At 37.5% G+C, this 25,121-nt stretch overlaps 1 protein-coding gene across 2 annotated transcripts; it reads right to left on the bottom strand.

Annotated features, from left to right (window-relative positions):
- Window positions 1-1,197: 1,197 nt before the first annotated feature.
- COMMD3 (COMM domain containing 3) lies at window positions 1,198-5,139 on the bottom strand. 2 transcript variants are annotated; one of them, XM_077896844.1, is made up of 8 exons: window positions 4,956-5,139; window positions 3,522-3,633; window positions 3,349-3,412; window positions 3,221-3,255; window positions 2,789-2,849; window positions 2,642-2,698; window positions 2,488-2,547; window positions 1,198-1,572 (listed from the first exon to the last, which is right to left on the bottom strand). In XM_077896844.1, exons 1-8 carry the CDS (start codon window positions 5,092-5,094, stop codon window positions 1,513-1,515), a joined length of 588 nt encoding a protein of 195 aa, XP_077752970.1. In that variant the 5' UTR covers window positions 5,095-5,139; the 3' UTR covers window positions 1,198-1,512. The 2 variants fall into 2 exon arrangements, with proteins under 2 accessions (XP_077752970.1, XP_077752971.1); XM_077896845.1 differs by lacking the exons at window positions 3,221-3,255; window positions 3,349-3,412.
- Between the last annotated feature and the right edge of the window lie 19,982 nt (window positions 5,140-25,121).

Here is a 25,121-nt window from a genome sequence, read left to right on the forward strand (position 1 = left end):
GCGCGCGGAGGGGGCGCGATCAGTATTATTCTGCGGGGCTGGGAGGTGTTTCTAATCCGGATCGGGGCTCCCCCGCCAACATCCCCATTGTCTCGCCCCGATCTCTGCCTTTAATACTACGATTATTATTTCATAGTTGCCGTGGGGGGGGGGGGAGGGCGAGTGGGGGGCGCCGTGTGTGTGCGTGCGGAGAGGCGGGGGGAGGGGAGGAAGGATGAGGAGGGGGGAGGGGAGGGTGGAAAAAAATGCACCGCTGAAGGCAGAGTGGAAACTGACACCGGCTCCAAAATGGCTCAGAGTCCGCCCGCCCCCTCCCCCCGCCGCCCCCCCACCGGGTCACGTGCTCCCCTCATTCCTTAAGGGCGGCCTGGGAATTAGTGTCGGTGTAGTCGGGCCCGCGGCCGCCCCCTCCCCTCCGAGCAGCGCGACCCGGCCCCCTCCCCCCTCGCTCTGCGCGGCGGCGGCGGCGGCGGCGGCGGCGCTGGCGCGGCTGCGGAGACATTTCTCCACAGCGCCACACGCGCCACCCTGCTCTCGGCGCGGGCATCGCTCCGGCCCCGCACACAGCTCAGCCCACCCCGCCCCCCGTTATTTCTTTCTTTCCGCCGCCCGCCTCCGCCCGCGGCGCACACGTCCACTGGCTCCCGCCAAGGAGAGCGCCCGGCCACCGCCCCCGCCTCGGCCCCGCCAGCCCCGCGGGCTGCGGCCCAGGCTCCGGCGCCGCGGCGCGGAACCTGCGCCCGAGTTGGGCTCGCGGAAACAACAGCGCCCGCCCCTGTTTTCCCGCGGCCGCGCCAGTCCCCTTCCCCGCCCGCTGGCCGCCGAGGCGGGGCGCGCGCGGGCAGGGCTCCCTCCGGGCAGGGGCTCCGCGCGGGGGCTGACCGGGCCGGGCCTCGGGAGCCCCGCGGGCGAGGGTCCTGCTGCGGGCGAGCCCCCGCCCCCGCCCCCGCCCCCCCCCCCCCATCCCCCGGCGCAGGTAACGGGACCGGCCGGCGCCCGCCGCGGGGCGGCCACGTCCGCTCCCCGAGTCCCGGGGCTGGGGTCTTCAACGAGCCCGGGGGATCGCATCCTTTCCCGCTGTGTTTAACTTTCATCCCAAGAGAGCAGGCGATCGTTAAAAGTTAACGCTAATCGCATGTATGTCTTCAAAGTAATAATTAACACACGAACTCAAATCCAAACAAACTCTCACCACTCTTTTTGTGGGAACAACTTATTTATTCAGAATGTAATACTGTCTACTTCCTTTTGTAAGACTTGAAAAAGACCAAAATGGGATCAATGTACAGTTTATACTAAAGACGTCTGAAATACTCAGGCAGAATTTCCCTCAACTCTTTTACAAGTGTAAAAAAATAAAGTGTCAAAACTGATGAGCGGCATAAATCCAAAAGGGAAATATTTTTTCTACTCAAGAGGAGGACATCCAGCTCTCAACAAACGGTGGTTCGGCCGACGACAAGGCGTTCCTGATCTTCCTCTAGACCCGGACGGATCGTTAACTTCCCCAAGTTACAACTGAGTTGCTCTTTCCAGACTTTTCGAAGCATCTTTAAGTTTCCCCACTAAGTCCTAAAAGATGTTTATAATGCCACGTTTTTAGGATAAAACACAAGACAGAAGTATCCAAGTTTGAGAAAGGTGCAAGAAAAAAGTCGGGGCGCTTTCTAAACGAGTTTAAAATTCTCGAGGATTTCAGTCTTTGACAAACCACTATCGATCAAAAGATTTCCTCTAAAATATTTCTTTTTCAAGTGGACTACTTGCCCTCAGATTTGAAATATGATTTCCAACCGAATCCTCTTAATAGGCAAGGTACGTCAAAACTAAACTTCTCAAGTTATCTAACAAAAATAATGCTGTATCCACACTTTCTGAAAGTTTAGTTTGATCAATGGTTACATTAAAACAACTCCACAGGAGATGCCTTTTGACAAATTCAAAATTCATCAAAATTTCAAGTAATGGTCTTCATTTTTTTTAAGTGGTAAGAAATAAATTCGTTATCATGTCCACTAATCAATGTAGTTTTGAATTTTTCTAGTCTTACACTGGCAATATAGTTTTAGAATTTATGTATACTTCCTCCTTTTTAAAAAGTCACTTAAAAATGTTTGAAAACCCTGTTTGAAAGTTTAATTCAACTCCCGAAAGCAAAGAAGATATTTTCAAAGACATGTTCTTGATTTTGCTCTGTCCTATTGGAGCAAACTAATCACAAATGGAAGGAAGTTACACTCAGTACTACAATTCAGAAATCTGTCTTAATCAGAGGGAACAGCAAATACAAAACCAATTCTTTGTAACATCTTAAGTTCAAAAGTGAAGCCTACTTTAAAATACTGCTTTTGAAGCGTTTTCCCATTAAATCCTTCACTATCTACCGGCAGATGGTTAGATAATTTTTCTTTTGAACTTTCCATGAGCATATTTCTCAATTAAACATCTATAAACAGATAGGTATATTCACAGATCCTAATACTGTACCTGTAATTGTTCCATGTTGCAACTAAAACTAATCTCTTGGTGGGATCGGGAATCAGTGTTCTAGGGAAGAGAAAAAAATGCTGTTTATGTAAATCAAGGACTTTTAAAATTTCATTTCACATTTAAATTTTAGACAAGGCTTATCTGTAAATACCTCTACATTTAAGGTCACCAAATATGCAGGTCTGTACATCTTATGAAGTTGATTGGTCTAAAACAACACAATACATAAATTCAGTTTTTAACTCTATTTTTTTTAAGTTCCCTAAATCCCCCTAGAGAACAGTTCATTAAACTTTACCTTTATCTGATATTCCAAACGCCAAGAAACATCAGTTATATGTGGAAGAGATCTGCCTATACTAAAAAATACAATGATAATTTTGTACATAATATCTACATAGAAACTTTCAGTGTTTATTTCTACCAAGAATGGTGTCTACCTCCCCCCCCCACCACCACATACATACACAATTTCAATTTACTCTGAATTTAAAACATTGTTAAACTTTATTTTCAAGTTCTGAAGAATAAAAGAGCATTTTAAAAATCATCTCAATAAACTTTATCTTTAAAAACATTAGCTTAACTTCAATCGTTTCACTTGCCCTTTGGCCCCTTTTCTTTTGGTCAAGATCCCTGTCTTTTTGCCCTGTTTTGTTTCACACCAGCACTCTCCATTCATACCTGCAAGTGAAAAGTGGCTCAGCTTGACACCTTAGACAGTACCTACCTTCCCAGTAGGATTTCTAGGGTATTCTTATTATTCTGGAGGGGGGGGGGGGAGAAAGAAAGAAAACACATCTTTGCAAAGAGAAGAAAAATAGTAATTGTTAATTTAAAAAACTTTAAATAAGTAACCTGATATTCCGTGCAAAACAGTTCTATTCGCTCTCTATCAAATTTACAGTCTTCTAGATAAGTGCTAAAGGAGGGGGGAAAAAAGTCAAAGTTTAGTGTCCATTTTAAAAACTGAAATTGGAATCTTAAAGGTAGTATTTGAAAACAAATGGATATTTAAATAAATCCTGTACCTTAGAGTTGATTTGTCAGCTCTTTGCTTTCCCGCCTCTAGTATGTAGGTTGCAGCTGCTGTGTGACAATGTTTTAAAACCACAGGATCGATATGTTTCAAGTCTGGGTGATCTAAAATAAATTAATTGCTAGTGATGCCTGTGACAGGAAATTCCTTATAGTCATGTTTCTAAATTGAGTATTTTGATTTGGGCAAAAATCCCCTTAAACAAGAACACAAAAAAGAACTCAACTATAAGGACTGGCAATTATAAGTAAATGAGATGAACAACAAGGTCAATGGAAAACAATAAAGAGCATACATCAGTAATTCTGCTGTTACCAGTCTCAATTACCTTCTTTTATTTTGCCTTAATTTGTTTTTTTTTTTTTTAAACATTGTAGCCCCAAAGAAAAAAAGAAACCACACAGTTGGTCCTTACAATGCTGGATGCAGTAAATTCAGAGGAAAAATAAGATAAATATTTTATATGGTGTAAATTTAAGAATGAATAAACTTTCCCTCTAAAGATCGATTACTTTTAGAATAACTGGCTCCAAAGACATGAATATATGAAGGGCGGGGCACGAGTTCAGAATATGTAATACAATTTTCAAAATATTTTCAGATTTTGACAGCTATCCTTTTTTTGAGATTAACCCAGGTGGTGGTTACTATTTTCGTTTGAAGAACTTCCACTTTCATACTTTTTTGTAAGGTGTTATAGATCATGAAACTACAGAAAAAACAAAATTTGAATTGTTGGGATATTTATATTTAAGAAAATGATCTAAAAGCGATCTGTCTTAAAGTATGCCTTCAGTCCATACTGACACACGGCACTCCGCAATCACTGACCGGACCATTTAAAAGAGACTTGCCTCCTGGTAACTGATGCGGAACAAAACATTCTGCACCATATTTTAAGGTTCTAGGCGTGGAACCTGTGCAAAACATATCTAACCAGAGTGTTGGAGTGATCACAGGAACTGGAGGTATTTTCGAAGTTGGGAAATGTCAACACTTGGTGACCTGGTAATTGCTTTGGAAACTGACTCTTGCAAACCTTTGCCAGCCTCGCACTGAACGCTTGAATTGCAGGGAGCTACCCTGACGAAGTCCAAGTGTCAACCAGCCTCTGCCTCCGACCAGGCTGAAAACCTTGGATGTTTAGGCCACAAACAAGACTTTAACACGGGCTTTACAAAGGAACAAAGAGACTGGGAGGAGAAATCGGAGCAGAAACAAGTGGCAGGCTATGTGCAGGTGCCAACCGGGGCCAGAACAATGGTCAGGGGCCGCTCCGGGCTCACAGCCCCACACTCCGTCCGGAGCGAAGGGCAAAGCCGGGAGACTTCCTCTTCCCGGGGTTTTCCCCTCTCGCTCGGTCTCGCTCCTCTTCTCGGAGCGCCCCTCCACCCAGGCCGATCTAGCTCAGAGCCGAGCGGCTTACCTAACACGGCCTCGTCCGCCTGGGCGTCCAGCAGGCTCTGGAAAGCCGCCCGGAGGAGAAGCGTGAAGGCGTTGGAGTCGAAGGAGCCAGGATCGGCCAGCATCTGGAAGCCTTTCTGCACATACTCCGAGAGCTCCATTGTGAGCGCGCCGTGACCTTCGACACGCGCACCACGTGACACGCGCCGCGCGCTCAGCTGATGCGGCCGCGCGCGCACGCGGCTCGGGGCGGCGGCGCGGGCTGCGGGCCTCCCAGCCCGGGGCCTCCCCGCCGGCCTCCCGGCTCGCGCCTCGGCCAGCGCGCCCAGCCGCCCGCCGTCCACCGCCCGCCGCCCCCGAGCTCCCCGGCGCCGCGGCTTCCGTCCAGCCCTTCCTGCGGCGCCCCAGCGAGAGGCGCGGCCCCGGGGGCTTTGTGGACGCGCTCGGCGCTTTCTCCTCCACCCGGGGCTCACCTAGGTCTGTCACCGGCTCCTGCGCGGCTCCGCCGCCGCGTTCCTTGAAAGACCCCCGGGCGGGGGCGGGGGCGGGGGCGGGGAGGAAGGGGTCTGGGTCCCGGCCCCACGTCCCCCGAAAACTACGCCTTCCTAGTTCCTCAGCGCGAAAGCCTTCGGGAAGCTCCCATTCTGAGGCAACTGGTTGTGTTTGGTTTGGTTTGGGGTTGTTTATTGTTTTGTTTTTTGTTTTTTTGTGTTTTTTTTTTGTTGTTTTTTTTTTGGTTTGTGTGTGTGTGTGTGTGTGTGTTTGTTTTTGTTTTACGCCACAGCTTAACCTCCCAGCATTGCTCTTTTGTGAGTGAGGCTGTAGGCATCTAACAAGCCTTGTTTATTTCTCCTTTTTCATTGTCATTGCTGGGATATGGCAGTTGATTCCTGCACGGATGTGCGTGTGCACAGACGTGCGTGTGTTCTTGCTGTACCTAAACAATTGAGGAATTAATACATTATCCACATACATGTTTGACAGTTATTAAAATCTCATATGCCGCTGCAAATAAATATCATCCAAAAGCAAACTGACTCGAATTCTGTGCTGCTGTACTCACGACATCTCTATGGTTTTAATTAAACAACCTTCATATGTTTGTATCAGGCAGTTATCTCAGTAAGATACAGTTAGGAGTGTCAAGGTCTTTACTAGAAGTGATTACTGTCTCGGATATCCGTAACTTTAAAGACTCACATTGTATAAAGTTTTAAAATTCTCCTTTATATGTCTATGAAGTTGGACAACTAGAGTGAATTCTTGAGGGGGGGGGGAACGAGACACAAAGGAGATGATGCATTTTTGATCCAAAGAGTTTAAAAAGAAAAGTTCAAAAGCAAGTTCTTTAAGCGTGGAGGGGAGGGATAAGGAACAAGAAAGGTGTTTTAGTCTTCAGGAGCGATTATTTATTTGAAGCAGGTTCAACGTGAAACACTTCTGTGGGAATAATTTAGGTGCTTATTTGGGGAAAAATTGTTTCTAATGAATACAGTCAAGATTTAACCTTGCAGCAATACATAGGAGCACCTGATTTCACAACAGGACACAAATGGAATAATTTAGCATCAGTAACAGATTGAGTAACTACTGAATTTTCCTTTGAAGGCTTTGAAAGGCATGTGAACTAGCTCTTCACTTCGGTGAGCATATAGGAGCAGTGAAGGATTTAAGAGTCTCCCTAGAGTCTTTATGAAACAAACACCTATTAATCATGTTCATCTTTTCTTCCCATCTCTCATCTTCTTTCCAAACTCCTTGTTTCTCTTCAGTAGTAAAATGTCAGTTGAAAAATTTCCAGATACCCTATTTACATAGGGGACATTTTACAGGGCAGAGGTGTGTTAATTTTAACACCCAAGACCATTTATTACATATAGTTTATGACCTTGCATAACATTGATTGTTAATACTCTAATAGAAATTGAGTTGATAATTGTAATCATACTTAATGTAGTGTCAAAAAAGAAAGCATTAATGCTTGAGCATATTTTTTGAATTGTTATTTTAGAAGAGGAAAGTACATACCATAAATGGTTGTAAATTGAGGTTATAAAAGTTAAGAAATTCACAGGGATTATTTTCAAAATAGCTGTCATGTTACTGTCTTATACACATGAAATTACATTCTCTTACAAAGCACTTATTTATCCTCTTTTGCCTAAATTTCCTTATGTGTTAGGCCCAAGTGGTGAGTACATTTACAGCTCTACAAAAATTTTAATTATGTTTTTTGATACTAGAAAAGCTGAATTTTTCTACCATAGGTATTTTATTTCAACTGCCTTTGAAGGAAGCACAAGATTGTTTGTTTAAATGTAGATAGAGCATATATTCTTGGCAAGTAAGTCATTGAAGTTCATTGAAGTATGATCATTAAAAAGCATGATTGCACAGATGTAGACTATTGTTTGCAGCAAAAATCGATGCATTTTATATTGTTAGAAAAACTGTATATGAACACATTCTGAAAGTGTAAAAAAATATTTTAAAAGTTTTGCTCTGACTACTACAAAGAGCATTGAAGATTTCACTAGACTTTAAAAAAATACTGCAGGCTCAAAGCCAGCAGACTAAATTTGGCCTCTAAAAAACAGACTTTTAAAATAATACCTATGTGCAGCTGAAAATAACAAAATACTTGTATATTTTCATTTTTTAATGTTTTTTCCTTCTAAATTGAAATGTTACGGTAGACAGTGCTGGTATTTGTTTTTCTTTTTGAGAATCTAGAAATCACTCAAATAATTAGAAAGTATCGTTTAAACAATGTTTTACAATGTTTTAAGATACATTGTATACTTTGAGCTGTTGGTTGATTTTTTTTTTTTTTTAAGAAACCAATTTAATATTGGCCTCTGCACTGGGAGCACAATTAAAATGTGCTGGGGGCACTTACAGCAACTTCTCCCAAAGGCCTCATTGGTACATTTGTTAGTTTCATGAAATAAAGTATTTTCTAGCATTCTTTTTTTTTATTTTATCTTTTAGACCATGTAAGAACAGTTGCTTTTGTGCAAAGAAAGTTGAAAGGAAATATTTCTTTAGAATGAAGAGTTTATTGAACATCCATGGGGGTGGGGAAGGGAAGCCAATATGCCTAAGTGCTGATAAGACATCTAGAAGTGTTAACTGGCATACATACTATGTGTTCTAGTGGGGTTCTTTTTTATCCTTGCCCATGGAATATTTGTTCATTTTTTAGAGAGAAGAAAGTTAAAAAAAAAAACACTTAAAAATTACCTATACATGAGAAACTGTCTTCTCTCTGCCCCCTAATAATCATTCTGTGATGGCTAGTGATCATAAAGTCTTGAGATACATATTAATGAAAATAGAATTTGTTATTCTAAAGGTATTTTAAGCTGACAGGAATATTTAACTGAGTTATACATGGCATCTGAGTATAGGTCAAAATCCTTTCAGTGAAGTTTATAAAATCTATATGCATTCTTTTATTAAATATCTTAACTTGGTGTAAGGCAAAGATTAGGACTTGGAATTTGAATGGTCAAGTTTTCGTACATTCATGATCACAGAGTTCAGTGATTTCAAATTGAGTCTTATGTCACATACATTGTCAAAAAACCACATTGAGAGTTCAGAGGGAACAACAAAACTTTTATTTTCAAATTAAACATTTAACTCAATCCCTAATAGTTTATAAATTGTCATTGCTACAATAATTAACAAAGACAAATATAACCTTTTCTCCTTCCTCACATCATATAGCCTATCTTATATGTGTGGACTTTTAAATAAAACTCAAATTAATTTAAATGGAATTAGTGCCTTAGTATGTGAGAGAAAGTGAAATGCCAGTCACATTAAAGAAACTGGAACCACAGGAATGAAAATCAATCATACAGTGTTCATGCTTATAGTTTTGTATGAATGTATTGGATTTTCCCCAAAAAGCTTTTATTCAAAACATTTAGATTAAATAGTACAATTTCCATGTAAGCAATATTTTCATCAGTACCATTTAAAAATATTTATTTTTCAGATAGTTGTATCAGGGAAATATCAAATATAAACCTTCAAAATCTGATAAGCAAACTTAAATATTTTAAACCTAAATTTTAACAGGTTAAATTGTTACACAGTAAGAAAGCTTCTTAAAAAGATAAATCTCAAAGCATTTCTCGAAGTTAGGAAACTATAATTTTGTTAAACTTTGCAAATAGGAAATTCTACAGTCAAGATATTGTCAAAAAAGGAAAATTTTCTTGAATTTCTGAAAATTTGGGAATTATCAAGATGGTCCTGCCATGATTTTGTTAGTTACTTGAGTCAGAAGAAGATAACTCTATGACATTAAAGGAATGTACATAAGAATCAAATGACAATTTTTAATATAAAATCTTTCTATCTAACCAGTTTATAATTTGGAAAAAAAAATTTATGCTTACTAGAAAAGCCATGTCTTCTTCTTAGGAGATTTGAACCCTTATTCTGAAGCAAAGCAACTAATGTCACATGGAAATATCTGAGCTGAACTGACTAAAATTGTAGTGTTCAGTTAGGAAGAAATGAAGAATTGATTATTTAAAAGAAAATAAACAAAAGAAAAAAGAAAAAATAAATACAATTTGGTAAGGGATGAAGGCAAATTTTAATTTAAAGATGAGTAAATTAGAAATAAAGAAAGCAATCATACTCAACATTGCATTTAAAGGACAGATTGAATTATGTGTCTTAGAATTCTCTACATAGACAAATGAAAACTAACAGTTTACCTTTAAATTCAGTAAATGATTTAAGTGGTTACAATTTGCTTATCTTTTGTATGGATTAAGAAAAGCAAATTTGCTTCTTAAATCACACAATTTGTGTCTACTTCACCAGTGAAAGTGATATAAAAATTAGGAGCTGGTCAATGATCCAATAAATTCTGTCAAACAGAAAACTTAGATAATAAACATAGTTTGCCTATCAACAGCGGTTTTTTTCTCTATTTAAATTATAAAGATCAAAAAAAATAAATTATAAAGATCACTACTTCAATTTCCTACTTCATTAACTGGTTTCAGCCAGAATGACCCATGGCTTAGCTATAAGAAAATAAACGTGAAAGATGGACATGTTGAAATAAGTTTATTTTGATGAATATATCTAATTAATTATTTCATTTGTATATAGACTATTCTATAAATTTTAGAAAGAGGTTGAATATTTTTAGAGAGAGGTTGTATATTTTCAAAAAGAAAGAAGGAAAAGGAAGGAAAGAGGAAGGGAAGAAGGGAGGAAGGAAGGAAAGAAGGAAGGAAGGAAGGGAGGGAGGAAGGAAGGAAGGAAGGAAGGAAGGAAGGAAGGAAGGAAGGAAGGAAGGAAGGAAGGAAGGAAGAAAACTTTCCCTTCATGAGAAATATTATGGAAAGCTTATTTATTGTTTATTTTCTCTGACAGTCTATTACAGTGAGATTGTCTTAGCTACGCTGAATTCAACTGAGCCTCACAGTAATGCTTGGAATGGACTGGAAGGTCATCTATTATGTCCAGAACTTAATCAGTTTCAAGATGTCCTACATTTAGACAACAACAACAGAAAGTATCTAACAAATTCCTTTTCTTTTTGATTCTGGTTTGGGGAATCTATTCTAATAGTATTTTCTTATACTGCAGAAATTGATGTTTGAGCCAGTTCCACAAATTCCAGGAAAAAAAAAAAAAAAAGGAATGAATGGGCCTGCTCTATGGAATATTACTGTTTAAAGCCAATATTTCTTAAAACTTGGTATTTGTGACCATGCTTTTTACATAGTAAATTTTGAAATTTAAGTAATATACCAATATTCATATTTATTTTGTGAAAAGGAGCATAATTTAAAAAAGAAAATGACCATCACTAGACTATCACTTATCAAACAAATCATTTCAGAACCAAAGTTATGTATATAAGGATGCACAATCTGAATTAAATACATTACAAACACTAAAAAATACACAATGTGCTTTTAAGTCATTTAACTTTAAAATTTAAATCAGAATTAATATTTTTAAAGAGCTTATCTGGCAAAGAAAGGCCTAAGTTAAAGTGTTTTTCTTGTATGGTTTTTTGAAGGTGGTGCTTGAACTCACGACCCTGAGATCTAAACCTGAGCTGAGATCAATAATCGGATGCTCAACTGACAGAGCCACCCAGGTGCCCCATAAGTGTCTTTTATATATATATATTTTATTCATGAGAGACACACAGAGAGAGAGGCAGAGACACAGGCAAAGGGAGAAGCAGGCTCCCCCAAGGAGCCCAATGTAGGGCTTGATCTCGTATCCTGGGATCAGGACCTGACCTGAAGGCAGATGCTTAAACGCGGAGCCACTCAGGTGTCCCCCATAAGTGTCTTAATATTTTGAAATATATATGATATTTTAAATAGTACTGGTTAAGAATTTAACATTTTAACTACAGTTGTTTTGGATAAGTTATTTTCAAGAGAATACATATTCTATCTCCCTTGCCAAAGTAAAACATAGCCTTGAAAACATCTTACCACAACATTCAGGCTAGAAATACTTTAAAGAAAACCTTAGTAGTATAATTGGGTTCAACACTCACTTTTATTTTTTTGCATAGATAGACATATTCAGAAAATACTTTAAATAGTTTATGCATAACTGACTTTTATACCATGGTAAATGCTCAGAAAGTAATTTTATAGAAAGTAATTTTACAGATGACTATGAAAACAAGCACCTATAAAATAGATTAAACCTTTCTGTCCCCCCTCCATAGAGAATTTTCTCTCCTCAAGCTTTTAATTGTTTTATTAAGGTTAAAACATAAATATAGTTGCTCTAACTCTTTCAAGTATTATTTTCAAAATCACATTTCTTTATGCAGGCATTTTATCTGTATTTTGTGAAAAGGGATTGCAAAATAAGACTTATAAAATCATTTTAATGTCATAAAATACCAAGAAAATAATGACTAACAACAGAGTGAAAGGGAGAATTATATTAATATAGTCAATTTAGTCCATGTGATTAGAAACTTGGACCTGGGTTACTGGTATCGGGGTAATTATTCAATTTTCTTTTTATTTTGTGCTAAAGGAAACAGGCCTGGATCATTTGGAGCAATAGTATTCTAAATCAAAATTAATCAGATAATTGGCAATGTTTATGTGACTTGTAGTGCTCTGTAAATTATGGACTAAGAAATAAGGAGAAATTTGGGAAAGAATAATGATGTATATGGAACTACATGGGCAAATGAGGCCTATGAAAACTACTTTTCATATACTTTTCTTAAAATTTGAAGGTAAGGGAAAATTTAAAATGCGATCCACTACAATAAACAGGTGAGTAGAGGTTTAAGATAACTTGTTTTTTTGTTTTGTTGTCTTAATTCACAAATTAAGACATTTGTGAGTTAAAATGAAGAACTGTTTCGTAAGACTAATAGTATCAATAAAGAGATACATATTTTTTTAAAGAGATTTTATTCATCCATTCATGAAAGACACAGAGAGAGAGAGAGAGAGGCAGAGGGAGAAACAGGTTCCATGCAGAGAGCCTGACATGGGACTCGATCCCGGATCTCCAGGATCATGCCACAGGCCGAAGGCAGGCACTAAACCACTGAGCCACCCGGGCTGCCCAAGATACATCTTTTGTTTTAGAAATTGTTATAGACAGTATGTGTTATTTACAAAAAAACTCCCGCCAACAGCATATACTGGAAATATTGATTTTACATTTGCCAATCATAATAGAAAGAAAATAATATTTTACATATATTGTAGTTTTAAAGTTTGCCTTAAATTATTTTTGTAACAAAGTGGACATAAATGAAAATCTAAATTTCAGACATTTGTGAGATATTTTAACCGATGAGTTTTTAGATAATACTAAAAGCATTTTCAAACTAATACTTCTAAGTTAATTTTAATTTTATTTTGCTTTTATTCTGTTTCTAAAAGTTGCTATGATCAATATTTGTCTATTTGTAGAAACTATGACATTCCATGTCACTAATGTTCAAGTTGAGTCATAATCATAGTCTGTTATATTAAAATCAAGAGCGACTATAGGAAAGTAGTCATTTTGCAAACAAACATCCTGTCCAGTAGTGGCGGGTGGTGGGGGGAGCATATGTCATAAAGTAACAAACTTAAACCTTTAGTTCAGCCTTAACTATCCTTCCATTGACACAAATGGCATAAACACTCTGTATTTGTCTTAAGCTTTTTCTTTTCAGCTTATTTTTGTTTTATTAAAGTTTTTAAAGTTAGTATAAAAACATGGTTAGATTTGAATATATTTAACATGATTCCTGAGGGGATTAAAAAAAAAAACAACCCTTTACATTGAAATGTAATCAGAATCTCCAGCATAGTTTTATATTATGTAAAATTTTAAGTGATCATTCCAGCTAAATATAATAATGGAAGAGTAGATAATGCTACATTTGTATTGGAATAATATTGCACCATTCTTTGAATGAAAATAGTTGTTACTCTTTTTCTTTATTTTATTTTATTTTTTTTAACTTTATTTATTTATTTATTTTTTAAGATTTCATTTATTTATTCATGAGAGACACAGAGAGAGAGAGAGGCAGAGACACAGGCAGAGGGAGAGCAGGCTCCATGCCGGGAGCCTGATGTGGGACTCGATCCCGGAACTCCAGGATCACATCCCTGGCTGAAGGCAGGCACTAAACCGCTGAGCCACCAGGCTGCCCTCTTTTTCTTTAATATATCTGAATAAAAAAAAAAAAAAAATATACATATATATATATATATCTGAATAATTATATGAATAATTATTTTGGAAATACAAGATTTAAATGGCAAATTTAAGGATTAGAATTTTTCTCTAGTTATAAGTGGAATATTAATTTTTTGAATAACATACTTGATTAGGATAACAAGATTCTGTGAAAAGGAACATAAAAGATCTTTTGGGGGGATTTGCCCAGAAATGTATTCTCTTTTTTAATAGAGAAATTTCCATAACTTTGCTTAACATTTTCTTTTTATCTTAAAATAAAATAGGATCACTAAAAAAGTTCTATAAATAAATTGCAGCCTTCTTAAAGTACACTGAAGAACATGGGATTTAAACTTTTATGGATGTTACTTCTTTATTGTTTCACCTTTTATTAGACATGATTGATAGTCAAGAATATTTGTTGAATGAATAAAGGTAGTATAGAACATGGTGTCATAGAAAATTTAGCTCAAGTCTTTATCCCACCTGCTTCTAGTTCTATGACCTTGGACTTATTTTCTCTAAGTCTCATTTTTTTCAAATGTACAATGGAAGTAATAATGGCATCTTTCATATGGCTCTTGAAAAGCATTCAGAGTCTGGCCTAAGCATGTGCTTCATGCATGCAATTATAACCAAATAATGTAATTCTGTAATTGTCTTGTTTATACTGGCATAGTTTTTTTTTGTTTTGTTTTCATTCAAATTTACAGCTGTTGTGCACATGATGTAACCATTTGAGGACCCCAAGCACACAAGCCCCTACTTAGAAAATTAAATAAAAACCTTCTGGGCTGCCTAGCACTTCTTTGCTTTCAGGGACTCTAAAGTGAATCTGAAAGAGCCCTTTTAATAGCAGCAGTCATAAGATACCCTCAAAGACCTTGATGACAATAGTTATCTTACCCTCATCTTTTGCCCCTCCCCCTGAAATCTCAGAATCCAGGCCAGTGTTCCTTTTGGTCAGCCTGCCTCCCTCCAGGAGGCCATTTCCTCTCTTCCCACTGGTTATTACTCTAGTTTTTCTTGAATTATATTCTTGGTTAGCAGCTCTTTAGTAAGTCTTTGGTAGCAAAATCAAGATGGCTTCACATTTTCCTCTGGAATATTTCTCATCTTGTTTCAAGGAGTTGCTTTCTCATACTCTAGTTAGAGTGATCCATAACTTGTGATCCTTTGGCTCTGCTTAGAACACCTTCTACAAATGCCACATGCTTCTTAAAGTATTAAGAAGATTAAGCAAATTTAAAAGAATAAGAAAAAAAGAACGCTTACCTACCATAGAATAGAAGACACAGTTTGAAATGTGGAGGTCTAAACTTTACAACTCCGAAGTACTAAGCAATTCAATGAGTTTTGGCAGATTTATGCAGTCATATAAGCATATCACACTGAAGATATAAAGACTGCCATAATCCCAACCATTTTCCCTCTTCCCCATTGTAGTCATTATACCAACCCTACCCCTGACCCTAGGCAACAATTGATTTACTTTGTCTCACTATAGTTTTGTCTTTTCTGGAATGTCATACAAATATAATCATTCAGTTTGTAGTTTTGTGTTTAGCTTCTCTTACCAAGTAAAATGTTCTTGAGATTCACCTATGCTGATGCATGTATCAGTAGTTCATTACTTATTTTGAATAATATTTAATTGTATGAATATATCACATTTTATTTACCCATTCACCAGTTGATGGACATTTAGATTGTTTCCAGTTTTGGAGATTATGAAAAAAGCCTCTATAAAGATTTACATGCTGATTTTGTGTAGACACATGCTTGTATTTCTCTTGAATAACTATCAAAGTGTGGAACTGCCGGGTTATATGATATGTGTATGTTTAACTTTTTAAGAAGCTGTCAAACTGTTTTCCATCATAGAATCCTATCATATTCCCATCAGCATTGTATGGCAGTCTCAATTGCTTCACATCCTCTTTACATGTGGTGTAATAAGTTATTTTATTTTATTTTTAATATATTTTTATAATATTTTATTGTTTTAAAGTAATCTCTATACCCAATGTGAGCTCAGACTTACAACCCCAAGATCAAGAGTCACATGCTCTGCCAACTGAGCCAGCCAGCTGCACAGGTGTTATAAGTTATTTTAGACCTTTTAACAGGTGTGTGGTATGTGATTGTGGTTTTAATTTGCATTTACTTAATGACTACTGATGTTGAGCATCTTTTCATGTGCCTATTTGCCATCTATATATCTTTATTAGTTAAGTGTGAATTCAAATCTTTTGCCCACTTTTATAGGAGTGTTTGTTTTCTTCTTATTGAGTTTGAAGAGTTCTTTATATATTCTGGATACAGTTCCTTTATTAGATATATTTTGCAACTACTTCCATGAATATTTTATGGATAGTCTTTTCACAAAGAGTGTCTTTCAGAGAACAGAAGTTTTAAATTTTAAGTCCAATTTTTCTCTTATGGGTTGTATTTAATGGTGTTGTGTCCAAGAATTTATTCATTAACCAAGCTCACAAAGATTTTCATCTATGTTTTCTTCAATAGTTTTATTGTTTAGATTTTACATTTAGGTATTCCATTTTGTGCCAATTTTTATATATTGTGTGAGATACTAATTAAGTTGTGGGTTTTTTGCACATGGATGTTCAATTTTTTGCCCTACTTGTTGACAAACTATCTCTATTGAATTGTCTTTTCACTCTTGTCAAAATTCAATTGATATATGTGGCTCTATTTCTGGATCTTCTATGACATATTGATCTATGTCAATATCTTTTCCCAATATGAACATAGTCTTAGTTACTGCAGCTTTATCGAAGTGAATCTTAAAATCAAGTAGTATGAATCTTCCAACTTTGTTCTTGTTTTTCAAACTCATTTTGGCAATTCCATTTTGTTTGCTTTTTCCACATAAATTTTAGAATCTGTTTTTTATTTCTACAAATAAGTATGCTGGGATTTTGATTGGGATCATACTGAATCTATGACCAATTTACAGGAGAAATGACAAGCCATGTGTGTGACATATCTCTACTTTTATTTATGTCTTCTTTTATTTCTTTCATCACTGTTTTATAGTTAAGCATGAAGATTTTGTACATTTTGATTAGATTTATATCTAAGTAGTGTATGCTTTTTGGTACTATTTTATTTTTTTCTTTTTTTAAAAAAAGATTTTATTTATTCATGATAGACATAGAAAGAGAGAGAGAGAGAGAGAGAGAGGGAGAAGCAGGCTCCATGCAGGGAGCCCGACATGGGACTCGATCCCAGGTCTCCAGGATTGTGCCCTGGGCCAAAGGCAGGCACTAAACCGCTGCACCACCCAGGGATCCCTTTTTGGTACTATTTTAAACAATACTTTTAAAAGCCCATTTTCCAATTGTTCATTGTGAGTATGTAAACATACAATTGATTTTGCATTTTGATTTTATATCCTAATACTTTGCAAATTTGATTTTATATCCTAATACTTTGCAAATTCACTGATTAGTTCTAGGTGATCTTTTATAGACTATATTTGGAATTTTTCTGTGTAAGCAATAGTGTCTTCTGTAAATAGAGTTAATTTTTATTTCTTCTTTCCCAATCTGTGTGCCTTTAATTTATTTTCATACTTTATTGCACTTGCTAGGATCTCTAGGATGATGTTGAATAGGAGTGGTGAAAGTGGACATCCTTACCTTGTTTCTCATCTTCAGGGAAAGCATTTGGTCTTTCAACATTAACTATGATGTTAATTGTAGATTTTCCATAGATATCTTTTCTTAGATTGAGGAACATGAGGAACATCCTTTATAATCCTAGTATGCTGGGATCTCTGGGTGGCGCAGTGGTTTGGCGCCTGCCTTTGGCCCAGGGCGCGATCCTGAAGACCCAGGATTGAATCCCATGTCTGGCTCCTAGTGTATGGAGCCTGTTTCTCCATCTGCCTGTGTCTCTGCCTCTCTCTCTCTGTGTAACTATCATAAATAAAAAATTAAAAAGAAAAAAAAGGATTCTTTAAAAAAAAATCCTAGTATGCTGAGAGGTTTTTTAAAATCATGAATAGTTGTTGGATTTTTTCAAAGCCTTTTTTTTATATCTATTGAGATGACCATGCATTCTTTTTTATAAATATACTTTTTAAAGATTTTATTTATTTATTCATGAGACACACACACACACACAAACACACACAGAGAGAGAGAGAGAGAGAGAGAGAGAGGCAGAGGAAGAAGCAGGCTCCGTGCAGGGAGCCTGACATGGGACTCAATCCTGGGTCTCCAGGATTGCACCCTGGGCTGAAGGCAGCGCTAAACCGCTGAGCCACCAGGGCTGCCAGACCATGCATTCTTTCTTCTCTAGTCTGTTGATATGTTGAATTACATTGATTGGTTTTTAAGATCTGAAACAAACTTACATTTGTGTGGTAAAGCCCACTTAGTCTTGAGGTATTATCTGATTTATGTATCACTGTAATTTATGTAAATTTATGTATCATAAATTTGCTAATATTTTGTTGAGGACTTTGCATGTATGTTCATGAGGCATATTGATCTATAGTTTTCTTTTCCTCTAATGTCTTTGTCTCTTTTTGGTATCAGGCTAATGTTGATCTCTCTCCTTTTTTATTTTGTGTAAGAGTTTGTGTAGAGTTAGTATTTAGTTTTCTATAAATATTTTGTAGAGCTTACTGGGGAAGTTTTCTTTATTTTAGGTCTTGAGCCATGAATTTGTTTTTAAAGTGATGTTATACTATTCAGGTTATCTATTTTTTCTTGAAAAAACTGTCATTTGTCTTTTCATTTTAACATTGTCATTCAAAGAACAAAATATTTTATACAAGTTATATTACTTAATATAATAGACAGTTACAAGCAGTTATAAGTTCTAAGCAGTGTGGAACAGTGAAACAATAGTGTTTTGGGAAGATGAGTAGGATTCAGACAGGATCAAAGAAGATGGGAGTTAAGGAGACTATCTAGCAGATGCAGGTCAGGGCAAAGGTGGTGGCAAGTGAAAATGAAGAGGAAAGTGAACACTTGGATGTCACTTTATTTATTTTATTTATTTATTTTTAGAGATTTTATTTATTTATTCATGAGACACACACACACACACACACACACACACACACAGAGGCAGAGACACAGGCAGAGGGAGAAGCAGGATCCATGCAGGGAGCCCAACATGGGACTTGATCCTGGGTCTCCAGAATCAGACCCTGGGCTGAAGGCGGTGCTAAACTGCTGAGTCACCCAGGCTGCCCTGGATGTTACTTTAAAGATGGAATTGAGAGAATTTAGTAATGTCTGGAAGTAAGTAAAGATGGAAAAGGGCACTCAAAAATGAACCCAAGATTCTATTTGAAGAGATGAGAAGAATGTCAATAGTGCTGATTGAGGTGACTTGATGGAAAGGGTAGCCATTTGAAAGGCCAAGGTCATGTTTCATCTTTGGATATATTAAGTGTGAAATGAAACTGCTATGGAAATTGTTGGCAAAAATAATACGAGAAGGTATGACTGTAGGAGAGATTCCTTAATTAGTGAGACTAGGATGCCTTAGAAGAAATGAAGAGTCAGAGTGGTTTCCATAAAAAAACAGGATTCTCAGTTAAATTAAAATTCCTGATGAATAATGATGTTTTTTTTTTGGGGGGGGTGGTATAACTTTGTCCCAAATGTTACATTGGATATACTTATATTAAAAAATTATCCATTGTTTATCTTAAATTCAAATTTTATTGGGCATCCTGTATTTTTATTGCTAAGTCTGGCAATCCTATGATCAATGAACTTTTATTTCATTGTGGGCATTGGCTCCACAGGCCTCAAAGTAGAAAGAATATAAAAATAGAGGATCATAGGATGCCTGGCTGGTTCAGTAGAGCATCATACTGGTAGAGCATCATACTCTTGATCTCAAGGTTGTGAATTTGAACCCCAGGTTAGGTGTAGAGATTACTTCAAAAAATAATAAAAATAGAGGGTCACATAACTTTTGGAGGAATCTGAAGTTTCTAATCAGTATAAATTGAGGACCGGGCTTTGGTGATTATAGAGGTTTCATATTATCCAAATCATCTGCCTATTTTCAAATTTTAGACTGTAAATATAGATGTTAACTGTATATAAGATTTGCTTTCAGTAATATCAAAAACCATTTATAGTCGAAGGAATAGACATATAAACTCAATGTTAAACTATATTTCCAAAAAATTATATGTAATTTCTTTTAAAATTAGCAAGTCATACTGATAATCTTATTAAAAAAAAGATAACTTAAAAAACAGAGGGAAATACCATAAATTTAGCCATAATAAATAGCCAAAAATACCATAATTTATGATATGGGAAATACCATAAATGCTATACAAGAATCTGTTTTGGGGTACCTGGGCGGCTCAGTCGGTTGAGTGTTCAACTCTAGATTTTGGTTCAGGTCATGATCTCAGGGTCAGGAGATTAAGCGCTGCACTGGATGTGGAGTCTGCTTAAGATTTTCTCTCTCTCTGGGAACACCTGGGTGGCTCAGCAGTTGAGCATCCACCTTCGGCTCAGGACGTGATGCCAGGGTCCTGGGATCGAGTCCCACATCCGGCTCCCTGCGTGGAGTCTGCTTCTTCCTCTGCCTATGACTCTCTGCCTCTCTGTGTGTGTCTTCCATGAATAAATAAATAAAATCTTTAAAAAAGAAAAAAAAAGCTCTTTCTGTCTCTCCCTCTGCCCCTCGCCCACCCCACATGTGCACTCTCTGAAAAACAAACAAACAAACAAACAAACAAACAAACAAGCTTGTTTCATGGGATAAATAATATTATAGGCTACAACTACAGCTACAATACCTCTGCTAGGTAAATGCTGTTATTCCCTTTTCCAATGAGAAAACTGAGACTAAGAGCACTTTAGTCTCTTACTTGAGGTAACACAGTATGGTGGCTTTATACTGTGTCAGTTTAGCCACGCTGGAATTCCCCAAACTTCCTGATTTGTATGGTTCGCATTTAAAGTTGGCCACAAGAGAAATCTGTGCAAGATTTGGAATGTAGAAGTGAAGCGGCAGCCATTACCCTCAAAGCATGATCTCCTGGCTCATCTTGCTGGCTTGAGGCAACAGCTCCCTCAGCTCCTGCCAATCTCCTCCTTCAGTTGCTCTCAGTCCTGGGCCAGATTAGATGCCTGGAGAGACAATATCAAGCCAGTATGCTCTGTTACTACAAGTAGTTGTGCTTGCTTTCCATCCCTTCATGTCCAGCTATCCTTACTACTGTTCAGCTCTCTTGGCCTGCGGTGACTCCAGACCCACCACAGAGCCTTTATAGACTCCCAATCATGCTCCCAGGAGAGTGACTTTCTCTGATCCTCCAAGTATCCCCACCCCCTTTTCAGATCTTTACAATCACATTTTCTCCCACATTTGTGTAAGTTCAAATCTCTATAATGAATTCCTTATTCCACATTACACCTACTGGTTCTGCTTCCCTGATTGAGCCGTTAACATAGTAAGCAAGTCACTGGGTATCTTCTAAGTCCGTCTGTCTGGCTTCTAAGCGCCTATTAGTCTTCTCATGTTGAAAGAAATAACAATTAAGATTTTTATTTGGATAACATTCATTATCAAGTGTGGCTTATTGTTATAGATGATATGATTGCTTAGTTGTTATCTTGCTGAAATTGGTAGGTTTCATAGCAGTTTGAACCTCTTTCATGTTTCCTAACACATTCTATTTTGAATTATAGTCATTGTGTATATGTCCTCTCTGGTACAGAATGCTAATGTTCTCTAAGGTCCAAAATTGTTCTTCAGTAGCTCCTGCCACAGCATTTTGCAGACAGTGGGTACTCAATAAATGTTTGTTACTTTTGATATGTGTAGCTTAGTTCCTCAAAAATATGCAAAACAGTCCCACATCAGAATATAAATCTACACTTGGGGACACTCGGTATATGTTATAATATGTAGAAGAGATGTTGCAGTTAAATAGGGATGCCTAGAAAGATGAAATATTTTATTTTATTTTATTTTATTTTATTTTATTTTATTTTATTTTATTTTTAGAGATTTTATTTTTAAGTAATCTCTGCATCCAATGTGGGGCTTGGACTCATAACCTTGAGATCAAGAGTTACACACTCCACCTACTGAGTCAGCCAGGTGCCTCTTGAAAGATGAGCAATTTTAAATAGGAATTGGACTGTTGTTCAAAGGATTGGAATATTCTCGTTACAAATTGAGGCTAAGCTTCAGAATGAAAGGCAGAATCTTGCCTTCCCTTGAACATTGTAGGCTCATGGCAGAGATTTTTGTTACATGCTACTGAAAAGTTACTGTCTCATTGCAGATAGATTAGTGCATCCACCTGTTTTCTTGGTCCTCGGATACCTACGCTACCTGATTTGTTCAGTAAAAGATTTTTGACAAGGATACTAGGTTGCTCTTAAAATCTCTGGGAAGAACAGAGAATAAGGCTTTTGAGCAGTGAAACCAGTCCTCTGGGGGTGTGGGGAGTATGTTTTCTTAATTTCTGTGCTATTTCCAAGTAATGATTATAGACACAGCAAAATTTTAAATTAATCTGTATTATTAACATTTTTCCATAACTTAAACCCTAGACACTCAACAAAACAATAAATCAAGTCCTACTTTGTGGTGTTTGCCAATTTCTATGGTGTAAATATTCCCATCCTGGCTGATTTCAAGCTCCTCCTGTGATGTCACTGAACGAGGACTTGGGAAGAGACGTATCATACAGATATAGTATATGTAAATAATCTTAAGTCCACAGATAACAGTAAAATGTAGAAAAAATAGGAAGTAATGAATTTTGAGTACTTACTTTCATTTTATATTTAATTTATTAATAATAAATTTACATAATTTAATCTTTAGTATTATATTTATTTTTTAAAGATTTTATTTATTTATTCACAAGAGACACAGAGAGAGAGAGAGAGAGGCAGAGACACAGGCAGAAGTAGAAGCAGGCTCCCTGCAGGGACCCCGAAGTGGGACTCCATCCGGGTCTCCAGTATCATGCCCTGGGCCGAAGGCAGCGCTAAACCGCTGAGCCACCCAGGGATCCACTAGTATTACATTTAATGATTCTTGACTGGCTCACAAATGTCCACCAAGTTAGCAGTCACCTTTTACAACCTGGTACAGTGGACGCTAGCACACCATTGCTTCCGGGCCACCTACCCAGGAAGCGGCAGCCCAATCGCCCACAGCACGGCTCTCTGGAAGATAGCACTGGACAGGGAGTAGCTGATAGCAGGCGGAATAGCTGGGCACAGGACCTGTCACTAGCTGGCCCAGGAGGGTTCTGCTAGAACTACTCCCCTCGTTGCTTCAGGAAATGGCTGTCTGGTGACGTCTGCCACCATGACACTTGTGTCTTTGTGTTACTAGGTCCCAAGACTAAATTGGGAGCTGAGAGCTCTTGCTTAGGTGCAAGGAATCTGAACAAAAGAACTACAATATTCCAGATTTTCAGCTTAGTTGGCAGCAGGCTCTGCCCTATAAAATGAGGGGTTCTTCAAATCCAGAGAGTTCAGATATTGAATGCAAGAAGAACAACAAGCTTCTGCTCAACTCTGCATTTTACCCCTGTTTTAGACAGTCAAACTGTCTAATAACAGCATATAACCTTCTTCCCATACTCGAGACTTCCAAAAATGGGAGGAAGCAAGGGAGAAGAAGGAGGAAGAGAGAGAGAAGAAGAATCTTAGAAGAAAAGAAACGATTAAAATTAACATGATGAGCAAGCCTCAGGATAATGGAAAATGTGTTCATCTCCCTTCCCAGAAAGGTCAACGCAATCTCATTACTAACTGTACTCAGTTCCAAGTCAGGATCCCAGGATGCTGTGCATTCCTTTTCTAGTTTCATCACCATCCCATCTCGATATTCTGTAATCCATGGACTAAGTGTAGAGTTAATCACTACATCTATTTAAAGACTAAATAAAATAATGGGGAAAAGAGACCTGGAGAGAAAATGGACCTTAGTTAAAATGTTTGGATATATCCCTGATACAGGAAAGAAGAAACTAATCCTTGCTCATAGCATGAATCACCAGGCAAGGGTAGATGTTATGATTTTCCTGCTACACTACATGTTCTCTATTCCCTTTGTGATCAGCTAGTTAAGATTCTTAACCCAAAGGGGCTCACACCAACAGTCCTGGAAGATCTGAGTCTGGCATATTTGGGTTTTTGTAATTTTCACCACTTCTAAGGTGATCTGGTATATCCTGATGTGTAGGAGGTGATCTGATGTATCCTCAAGAATCAGTGCATACTTTTCCCTTACTTTCTTTTTGAACTGTTATCCAGTAGCACGAAAAACCCAAATTGGCCATGTGACACTCTCAGTTTATAATTCAAAGGAATCTGTGCTTTACCTCTAATGGAAAAATTCTTTCCTTGGGTACTAAGACCTCTATGCCAGAGCCTAATGTTACTGGGATAGTAAGCAAACATTTTGCAGAGGGATCATTAGGGTAATAGTGAAAGATTCCACTCTTACTTCCTCCTATTGTTCCCAAATCCATCTATTCTAGCTGTGGGAGAATTGGTTGTTGGCTAAAAACATTTTGTATATCCCATAAGAGAGCACAACAATCTGTCAAGGACATGTATAATTATTCTACTGTTCAATAGGGCCAGCTACTTCTGAGTGATGTCTACAAGATAAGTGAATCTCATGGATATCAACTCACTGTCTTACTTCTTTTCCTATAAGGGAGATTGAAATGTTGATAATATGCTTCCTTTTTCAAGATATCTATCAGCTTCACTAACAATACAGTTTAGTTAAACAGTGATGTAAAAAGAATCTTTAACCCTGCCCATAAGGGGCATTGTTATGATGTCCCTTATCTCTATGATCCCTCGGTAGCAGGGTATTGCTTTTTGGTGACTGGTTGGTATAGAGAGGTACACAGGGGATGCTCTAAGAGCTCTGAATGTGGCCCCTCCTGCCATAAGAGCTCTTGCTCCTGCAATGACAGGAATTTGGGTGGAAATTCTTTCATATTTTATCTATTCCTTTTTGTGCTTAGCAACAGAGGAACTAAATACAGTATGAGTTTAAGGTACTACTGGGCCTAAATAATACAAAATCAGATCAAAATTTTATTTCTCATTTTTATTTATTTGATAAATACTTATAAAGGCATTGTTCTAGCTGTTTGCAAAACAACAACGAAAAAAAACAGATAATAATCCTTGCATTAATGGTGCTTGTGTTCTAAAAGAAACAGATGTTTAACTAATATAGAAGGCAGCAAATTCTATAGAGCAAAAAGTAAGTCAGGGAAGAGGGTTAGAGAGTTCTAGATGGAAAGGTGTTTGCATTTTTCACTGGATGATCAGAGATGGCCTTATTTGAGCTAAGATTAAAGGAAACAAGGGAAGCAATCTCATTGTATTCTATAAACCACTGTTTCATTCAGGAATTGCAGTTCTTAGTTTCCAATTATCTTCTAAACATCTTTAAACTC

Source organism: Canis aureus, chromosome 5 (genome assembly GCF_053574225.1).
Source record: "Canis aureus isolate CA01 chromosome 5, VMU_Caureus_v.1.0, whole genome shotgun sequence".
NCBI lineage: Eukaryota > Metazoa > Chordata > Mammalia > Carnivora > Canidae > Canis > Canis aureus.